The 10,534-nt window shown below is 39.6% G+C and overlaps 1 protein-coding gene across 4 annotated transcripts in view; it reads right to left on the bottom strand.

The window, feature by feature from the left end:
- The window catches only part of LOC118333634 (short transient receptor potential channel 7), a 41,735-nt gene that overhangs the window by 7,453 nt on the left and 23,748 nt on the right, over positions 1-10,534 (bottom strand). For all 4 annotated transcript variants that reach the window (XM_035669366.1, XM_035669368.1, XM_035669367.1 and 1 more), the window contains one exon: positions 9,404-9,668. In XM_035669366.1, the coding sequence (XP_035525259.1) occupies positions 9,404-9,668 (265 nt within the window). The remainder of the gene's footprint in view (positions 1-9,403; positions 9,669-10,534) is intronic.

The following is a 10,534-nucleotide window of genomic DNA, read 5'->3' as shown; positions in this document are numbered from 1 at the left end:
GTTTTTTGGCTTAGGCTTACTTTTTTGCACATTTACCAACAATATTTTGTCAACTTAGATATATTTTAAATAGTTAAATCCAATATAAATGTACACCTAAATGCTTAAATGTTAAATGTTAAATGTTAAATCTAAATGCTAAATCTAAATCTAATCTAAATCTGAAAATCTAATTTAAATCCTAAATCCTAAAATCTAAATCTAAATCTAAATCTAATGTTACAATCCTAAATCCTAAATGTCAATTTAAAATCTAAATCTAAATGTCAAATTTAAATCTAAAAATCTAAATGTCCCAAATTTAAATCTAAATCTAAATGTCAAATTTAAATGTTTCGGGTGAAACTAAAATATTTAACTAATATGCAAATTCAAAATGCCGGTAAACGGAAGTACCAAAATAAAAGTCGAGGACGCAGTGTGTGTTTATAGTGTCAAAACCGAATAAAACCATCTCATCCAGGGAAATGGACTCTTGGAACATGGATTATCGTGATAATGACTAGCCTAAAATAGATAAACACATTTGGAGACAAAACCTGTATCTTTGAAGAGTACTTTTGAGTTTTTAGTGTACTTTTATGAAGGGTGCGGGACTGTTATGACCTGTTAGCCACTATAGCCAGCAAACGAGGGGGCTCACTGTGACTGCATCTGTCAATGGGGTTCGCCTTGCAATTAAAGCAAGAAAGAAAGCCTAACCCGCCCGTGACACTAAATCAAGTACTCTTCAACATAAACGTTTCCCAAAACGTGTTTTAGTTTACACCGAAACAATTTTAGATTTAACATTTACGATTTAGAAATCTCTCTCAACACCAACAACGGGGGTAGAGAGAGAAAGAGAGAGTAAAGAGTTAGTTTTTACTGTCAGTGTCACTGCAGGGGTACAGGGTGTGTGTGGTGTGTGTCGCGTGTGTGTGCATGTGTGTGGGTGTCTGTAGGTGTGTTTTGCTTGTGTGTGGAAGCCGTCCATGCTTTGCGCGCAAGCTATTGGGAGGCTGTTCTTGCCAACTTTTCCTTATAAACAAGATATATAACACACCCTCGTTCCATCCACACACATACACACACTTACTCCACATGCAGCATGATGTGCGTGTGTGTGTGGGAGACTGGTGAGTCACCTCAGCTCTGCGGAGCGGTCCAAACCCAATCACCGACAGGCCTAAATCAACCTCTTCCCCCCCAGAGATGTGCTCTCAGTCTCTCTTGCTTTGTGTTTGTCTCTGTTTTAGCTCCTCTCTCTCACGCGCTATCATCTCCGCCTCTCGTTCATTTTCTCTATCTGTCTCACCCATTTTCTCATTATATTCCCATAGCCACTGCTTTTATATCTTTCTCCACATCACCCTCTCTCCCTCCCTCTCTCACTCTCCTTCCATCTTTCATCCCAACAGCTTTTAGCTATTTCTATGTCACTCAATTTATTTGTTTCGTTTGATTTACATTTTTCCTTTTTTTCATTATTTTCCCTCCTGTTATATTTGTTTTCTTTGTTTAATCTGCAGCGATATTCTCTCATTGGCTGAATGTAAATATGTAAATGTAGACTTTGTGAGCTGCACCCAGCCTTCTGCTATGTCTCTCTCCTTCTGCCCTTCAGTCATTAGCAAGATATTACATTTCTCCTTCTCGATCACTTTTACTTTTTACTCCTCTCCTCTCTTCTCCTCTCCTCTCCAGCAGACAGATAAGTAGTCAGTCAGACAGACAGGCAAATATAGTAAAAACATCTTTGAATATTAAATTGAGTTTAACTTTCTATCTGTTGCGCCAGAGGAGCTGTTGCCATAGCGACAGCAGGGGCATTGCCCACCTTAGCTTTTAATGAATGAATGAATGCTGCTACCAAGAGATGCCAACATATGAGTGTGTGTGTGTGTGTGTGTGTGTGTATAGTGAGACAAAAAGAGAGGAAAAGAGAAAGGGGAACTCAACAAAAACGGATGTGTGTGTCTCATGTATTTTTATAAGTGTGTGTATAAAATGAGGCAAAAAGAGAGCAAAACAAAAGGAAGCTGTTTTGGTGTGTGTCTTCAGGCAAGTTGTGAGAGAAATCTTATTAAGTGGGGAATACAACACCACAAGACGAGCAATTAAGAGTGTTTTGATAGAGAATCAAGCTCAACATCAACTTCTTTTAATTTGCCTGCTCCCTGCCAGTCTGTTTTTCTGTCTCTCTGTTAGTTGCCTTTATCTTTTCAAAATACACAGCACAAACCAATGTGTTAGGACTGATTTTAGCTACTATTATGTTTGATATCAGCCAGTCAAATGATGAATTTGATGATGAATTTTCCATTTTTAATTTACCAATTAAACTGTTAATTATTCAACAAAGCCCATCCTGTCATCTAATCATAGCTTAGCTACTGTATATGTTGAAGCAGAACACACACACAGGGGGGTGTCTTTATTAACTTTTCCAAAACCAAAAACACATGGATTTGGGGAAGTTCCATGTCTTTTAAATGGATCATTAACTGGAGAGAATGCTGTTTTTTTATCGTGCATATGCAGCCTCATTCATTGAGTCATCGTGTGTATTCATCGTGTGCATATTTAAAGAGAGTTGTCATTACCCACTGACCCCCTGAAATTCATGATCGCAGACTATAAATCCAATGCTTGTTTTTTTTCTACTTCTGTCTGAATTCCTAGTGTAAAATCTGCCACTGTTGTACTGTAAACTGCAGTGGTGTTTTTAACTACTTTATATACTGTTGTGGTAGTCTGATCTATAGCAATGCATTCTATTCTATAAGATCATCATATGTTTGTAGTGTTGCTGTCCTGTGAGAACAACATATCTCTAAAAGGAGTTTTAAGTAGTTTATTTGGCTTAAGAAGAAGGAGAATTTTCTCAACCCATAAAGAAACACTTAATCCTTCAATGTATTAGAAACAATCAAATCAAACTCAAAATCTCCACATTTAAAGATACATGGTTCTGAAAAGTAACTAGTAACTAATATTTGCCTCTGAGATAGAGTGGAGTAAAAGTATAAAGTGCCTGTAACTAAGGAGGGCAGGTTTAGAGAACAGACAATTATTAATGTCTCTATAGTTAATAAATTATTAATTTGATGGCCTAGTGAAGAGTACTGAAGCGTTTTCATGACCATGGGTGGCATGATCGTCCTGCTCTGGAGCTTCTTAACTCAACTAAGAAATGAATTTCAGTAGAAAGATTTAGTGTCAAATGAATTTCAGTGCTAGTGTGTTTCAGAGGGATTACATCTCACCAAGAGGGAGGAAATTGGATGCTTGACATCATTTGTCATGATAATGAAAGAATTTATTGAAAAATACTGAATACTGGCACAAACTCTAAAGCTACTGGTCTGAGCATTGACATTTAAAAGCCCTTATTTGTCACACTGCATGAATGCATTCTTTTTCTGTCATTTTTGTCTCTCTCTATTCTTTGTCTGTCCAGCCTTAATTGTAATTGTGTCTCCTCTCCTCATTTTGACATTCAGATGTGCTTGACTGGTAAAGGCTGAACATGACACCTCTGCCGTTCCCTCAGAGCTAATAAATTCTCTCTTTTGCTCACCCCCGACTCCGTCTCAACCATCTCTTTCTCTCTTTTAGCTCTCTCAGCCACCTCTTATCCACCTTTTTATAGAATGTCTTTCTCACCAGTATCCCAGTCTTGCCACCCTGTTCCAACTCTATCTGTCACTCTAGACCCAACAACTCATACACTTTGTTTTTTTCTTCTTCCTACTGACACGTTCTCTCAGTCTTCACTTTAGCTTCAACTTTATATTCCAGCCTGTATCTCCATATCTGCATTTCTATGTGCTTTCCCTTATTCACTCCATTCTTTTCTTTTGTCTCTGTTTGCATCCCTGCCCTCCCTCCCTCTCTCTCTCTCTCTCCCTCTCTCCATTTACATTGCATTACATGTCTTTGTCCTTGGCTTTAATCTGATATGCCGCCTATCTTGCCCGTACGGTCTCTGTGCTCATTGTGTCTTTCAGTTCAATCACTGGTATGAAAAAAAAGCCCATGTTGTCAGAGCAACTTAATGACTAAGAAATGTAAAAAAAATTAGCACATCGTGGTATATAAGCAGCAGCCAAGTGAACAAGTAACACTTATTAACTGCTGGAAATAAGAACAGCTGATTAAATCTGTATACTGTAAATAATATGAATTATTTTCTGATTTCCTCCCACCTTTTCAAATGGTTGATGGTAAAATGTGTGCAGTCTAAATCTGTGCTAAGCCTGTTGGGCTGTCTGTTTGGCCTTCTCTCATCCTCTCTCATTCTGTCTTCGTTTTCCACCTTTGTCTTAGCATCCTGGCTGGTCTACCACATTTTGCCTAAACAAACACCCGAGCCAAAAACATCCTCCACTGCATCTGCATCTTTCCCTGTGGGTCTCTTCTCATCCCTCAATCCTCCCTCTTCCCATTGGACTTTATCTCCTTACTTTGCTGCACTGCTGTTTGTCATCTCTATGACTGTGCTGCATTTATTCACTATTATTTCCACTGTTTCACTTCAGCGTCAGTATAATCATTATTTATATGTAGAATTAGAAAGGTCCTTGCCCTCCCCTCTGTGTCTTTCTCTTTTACACTTCCCCAAAATATGCACAGCTTCAACGACTATTTCAAAATGCTTTCCTATTTCATATGTCTCTCGCTTTTTCTGCCTTTTCCTCCCCTGTCCTCTCCCTCTCTCTCTGTGCACTGTTGTCATGCATGGTTGACTAGAACATGGAGACAGGTCCACTGCTCCACCAGCACCGTCCACATCAGAATCCTGATCCTGAGTGTACATGTGAATTGATCTGTTCATAAATGTTTGTTTGCCCACCGAAGCACCTGTTATAACATATGCAAAAAAACAAACTGTGAGGGAGAGTGAGGATGTGCGAATGTGCATGCATGTGCGTCCCTGCTTAAGTGTATTTGCCCATTTGAGAAGATTAATGTGTGGGCACTCAACAAAGAGTTTTTTTTTTAAGTGTGTGAGTCAGATAGCCATCTGAGTCTTCACGCCTCTGGGGACTGAGTACGCGTGGCTATTACTGCTCAGTCTTCATTAAGCCCTATCCAGCTGTGCATTTACGTGTATATTTGTGTGAGTGAGTCTATGTGTGAGAGAGAGAGTAATATCCTCCGCCTCACTCCCCCACCATACCCCACCCCTCACATCCCTCCCTCCTTCCCCCAGCCCCAGTGGCCTTTCCTGGGGTATGATTACTACCTCCACCTGGCTCCCTCATCTTCCTGTATCAGAGCTATCAGACCAGCCCTTTCTTCCGCCCTCCATCCAACATGCCCTGTCAGATAGCTGAAGTCACACAGCCCCACACACAGAACTGAGGACGAGCACACACACACACACACACACACACACATCCATACAGGCATATGTTCTCTGCTGGGTGACAGAGAAAAGAGATAGACGGGAGATTGTTCTTTTGAGAATTCACAATTTGCACAGAGCATAAGGAAGATAATTATTAATAGTTCAAACATATCGCAGTCACACCGAGTAACTGAACTGAGTGGGACAGAAAAATAAACATTCACAAACACAAAAGACACAGAAAAATGCATCACGGTGCATATAAGTAAAATTCTAAGAGACAAAATAATTAATACAAGAATTGATTAGATTTAAACAACAAAAAATTAGACACAGTACAAAAATAAATGCGTTACTGTCTCTCTGCACAGTTCAGTCCAAGCATTTGCTCTGTCAACCACTACAGACTCGAGGTTGAGGTTTGAAGCCAGACTGACCCCTGGTGGTGAGACTGACAACAACAACAAAATTTATGGGGCTTGTCTGTCAATGCTTATAAAACATCACTTATTGTGCAGCTCTCACCATCAGGAGCTACGGCAATTAAAAACAGCCAAGGTGGAACCCCATTTAAAAGCAGAAATTCAGGGACATTTTCTTAAAAAAAACAAACAAGAAATGCAGTCAGAGGTTGTTAAGACGGGTAGAAGTAGTTTCTATTTTTAACAGGGCTATTTTAACACAGATTTTTTAAATCAGCCTTGATGTTGATCTCTAAAGCAGAGAGAAGAAGTGATAAAAGGACAATGTACAGAGCAGGATCGTACACGCATGATGGAAATGAGTGTGCAATGGTAATGATAAGGCACTACCATCTGCAGGGCCTGGGGTCTTTTCTGTACTTCTGTACGTCCATTGCTTTTTGAGAAGTCTTCATTATGTCTGACTCTCGGGTTGTGACCACAATTTCTCTGTCTGTCCATTTAAACTGCATCAGACTCTGTTTCTACCAGTCTATCTGCCTTTCTGTCCATTAACTCCGCCTCATGCCGCTGCTCTGTCTGTCTGCTCATCACTTTGCCTGGATCTTTGGCTCCATGTGGGCAGCCAAGCAGAACTCACAGCCTCTAAGACCTCTGTGCTGGTGCTCAGCAGAGGAGCTACTGTATATGCAGAGCACAGAGGTGCAGGTTAAGTCAGCATGGGAAAGTAGTCCTCACACTAGAAGTCCATTCACACACTTTTTATCATCAGTGATTCTATCTAGGTTAAATGTTCAGCAGGTCATAAACTTGTAAATTGCTCCCAGCCTTCACAACTCACAGGTGATAGGAAAATGTGAAGATAATGGTGGTCACACATCTGTTAAAAAAAACAACTGAGGCTGCACAAAGGTAACGTAAACTAGTATTTGGTGTTATCTTACCTGGTTTGGACCCCATACTTGTATGTATCAGCTGTAGGTGTGTTATATACTCTACTTTCTGAAGGGGTTAAATGCAATTTCATACCTTTCTGATCTCTTTATTCTAAACAAAGGTGCAAGTGAACACGGTGTTTATAGGCTAAGCACACATACTAAAGAGCCATGCGCCTGTATCAATTGGACATATAGACCCAAGCGCAGGCAGGTGAACAGACAGGTGTACAACCAGATAAGAAAAGGAAGACAGACAGATGGACAAGCAGTCTGGCACAGTTAAGTCTGCCAGCAAAACTAAATCACAATCACTGTACAGCTTACCAAAAGAACTAGAAACAACAAAGTGGTGGCGATCCTCCCAGGTTATTTTAACTTGATCATATTTAATCCTTTAGCTTGGTTCTGTTATGGAGAGAAAATGTAGATGCAAGCCAAGTAACTGGACCAAAGAATCTGAAAAAGCCAGGTCTGTGGTGCATCAAACAACTGTGCGGTTTATTGGGAGTACTCCAAACCAGCAAATGCAAACAAGCCAACAGAACGAAGTTTATGCGTTTGAGAAGACAGATGTTGAAATCTGGCAGCAGTTTTTCATGGTTGGAAAGCCCACTAATACAAAATTAACTGAGGGCAATAATTCAAGTCACACTCTGGACTTAACCTGTAAGCTAAATCATCCAAAAGAACATAAACAAGACCATCATGCTCCACTAAATGTACAGCCTGGTTGTGAACCTGCCTATTGCTCTGACCTTAACGTATATGACAATGTAATCACATCCAACTTGTAAAGCATGTTTTGCTCTATTGGATTGAGCAGAACTGGTGTAATGTCATCTGCTTAAATTTGCATAAATGTTCCTCTGAGAAAAAGAATAATGATATGTGACAGCAAGAGACCTCAGAGAGAGTTTTCATTTTGACATGAATGATGATCAACATACTTGCTGAAAGATTCTGTCAGCAACTCAAGATGGATAACTTTCCTACAAATATGAGACAATGACAGTGAAAGATCCACTGTCACTCTGTTTGCAGCAGATGTAAAAGGATGAGGGCGCAGACACACAGATCAGCTAAAATGAAGGACAGAGGCAGATTGTTTGAACTGATGTGTTTTGGGACTTGCTGGATGGGTTGATTGCTTTACAAACAGGTTGATATATAGTACAACAACTTTTCTGTAAAAATTCTACAGTAAAACTGATCTTGAATTGCTCATTGTAGATGTGGATAACGTTTAAAATACATATTTATTAAATTATACAGTTGTTTTTATGCAATGCAGCCTTAAAGTGCAACCTGACTCTTCAGTTAAAATGTGCACTTGGCCATTTGAAACGGACGACCCTGATAATTAAGTTAAATGCAGCACTTTAGCAGATAAATTGCATTTAGAGTACTGTGTGAGTGTTGTTATCACACCCTTTGCAATTTCAGTTGGATGATTTTCAATTATCAAATACAATAATAGTCTGTCCCACTTGATTTGTCTCAGAACAAGGACTAGGAGGAGACTGTTTCATGATCGGTAAAGAGAGGAGGAGATGTATATACGGCAATTTGGCAAGGGAATACTGCATAAAGATAAACGTGGAAAAATGTGAACCTGTTCTTTAAAGGTTCACTGTGTCTGGTTAAGTGCTGAAGGAAGTCTGCATACTTGTGAGCTTTAGTTACACACATTTTAGCTGACTTTTGTAATTTGGTACAATGGTCTCCATCACTGTCAACCAATAAGTCGGTGTGTTAAATCCTGCTTGAGATCTGAGTTTGATGATGAAATTCACAGTCAGTGAATTTAATCATCAACTGTATTAAATAACGGGGAAGTTCTTGTGCCTCAGTGAAGCCTTACTAAATAATTTGGACCGGCATGAAAAACCTTTCAGACTTTGCCAAAACATCTCCAAAAGCCCCTCTTGCCCTCTTCCTCATCCATATTGATCATAAAAAATCAATAAATACAAGATGTGTTGCCTTATCATTAACTGCATGTCATATCAAAGTTATTTTTTTATGAAACACAAGGCCTTTACATTTTTATCAGTGTTGATGCATTTTTCCCACAGTTCATACAGAATCTGCCATTGACAGCTCTCACTGACACTTCCATTTTCATTTTAGTAAAACATAGTTGTGTTTATGGGAGAAATACAGCAGAGTTGACCTATCTTCTGTGATACAGTAAACACAAACTGGTGCCCAATTTTGCAATTGGGCACTTTGTTAAAGCTGTGAGATAAAACCACAATTCACCAGTGTTTGTTATAGATTTTAGTGTGTGAGCCATCCCATTCACCATTCTCCTTATTCAATTCAACCAAATAGCCCAATTGTCAGCATGAGGCCTAAGGGAAGATTCAAATTCGATCTCTGCCACTGATAAAGCACCATGAATTTAATGAACCCAGCAAACGGTCTCATCAAGGAGGATATGTGGCGATTTATATGGCCTGGGGATTTCCTTGTTCGACGGCCTTCATCAGCAAGTATAGTAACATGAGACCCAAAGCAAATACTTTTGACATGAAGTAGTTTTCTTTTCTGCAGTTAATTCAGATATAAAATGACCAGAGTAGGACCATCATGGAGCTACACCATGTTAGAAATAAGTCTCTGAATATATATTTAGACATAACCACCATCTAATTACACAGTCACACACATTTGTTAAAACATTCTCGCAGTCAGGTATAACTTACGTGGTGAAGGCAGGATTGTACTTGGCTCCCAGGTAGTATGAGTAAAGGTTGAACATGCCAATCATGAAGGCCACAAACACCATGATGAAGATGACCATAAACTTGAAGATGTCTTTGACTGTGCGCCCCAGTGAGATCTGCAGTGGGCCGAAGCTCTCGTTGGCTGGCAGGATATAGGCGATGCGTGAGAAACTCAGCACCACGGCGATGGCGTACAGGCCTTCTGAGATGATCTGGGGGTCTGAGGGACGCCACTTGTTCCTGGCTGGAGGAGAAGAAAGAAAATGGCAAGTAGTGGAGTAAGCTGTTGATGTATCATCTGAATGAGTTACGGCAGAGTCAAACCAGAGGTCGTTGTGTAATTGTTTTATTTACACAGAAATGCCCATTTGGACAATACAATAGGGCCTTGGCTCAGATTTTAACCAGCAAACATTTTCACACTGAATAATCTAAAAATCTGATGCATCGGGTATGAGAGTATAGCTCCAAAATGATGATGATTGTATAATGATGGTAACAAGTAAGATGGGTGGACAGCAAAGAGAAGGATAGAAGGATAGTGTGTCCAAGGAGAAGTAAGTACAGAAAGAGAGGGAGAGAGAGAGAGAGAGGGGGGGGGGGGGACACCAGTCAGATGTAGACGGAGAGGATAATTGAGCCAGATGGAAAAATTTGATACAAAAAGGATTAATTAAGAACCACAAACAGAGAAAAGTGAAATAAAAGAATGAAAGACTGCTTTTCAAGATATATTTTGCTGTTAAACTGACTATGTAGGACAAAAAGTAGGTATCATATACAATTTTTGCCCCTTTTCAGTGCAGATATGGACAATGTTCTAGGTTATATGTATGTAATATGGAGACAGATAGAGAACAGCTTATGAGGACAATAACAGACACTGCATTAATATACATTTTCATCAATTTACTGGTGTGTCATGACAGAGTCACACCACCAGATGACAGCACTGATGAAGGTTCCCTTAGTAGACCACTAAGAAGTGTACAGTGGTGGTATGTTTGCTCATTGGTGGAGTTTATGTCTGCCTGTGGATAAATGGTATATTCATATTTACTTGTTATCATGAGAATATCACCTTCACTTGCATGTGTGTGTGTGTGCATG

Source organism: Morone saxatilis, unplaced genomic scaffold (genome assembly GCF_004916995.1).
Source record: "Morone saxatilis isolate NCDOM2014 unplaced genomic scaffold, NCSU_SB_2.0 Contig22, whole genome shotgun sequence".
In the NCBI taxonomy this organism is placed as follows: domain Eukaryota; kingdom Metazoa; phylum Chordata; class Actinopteri; family Moronidae; genus Morone; species Morone saxatilis.
The sequence above is the reverse complement of the archived record's forward strand: the minus strand, read 5'-3'. Positions and strand labels throughout refer to the sequence as shown.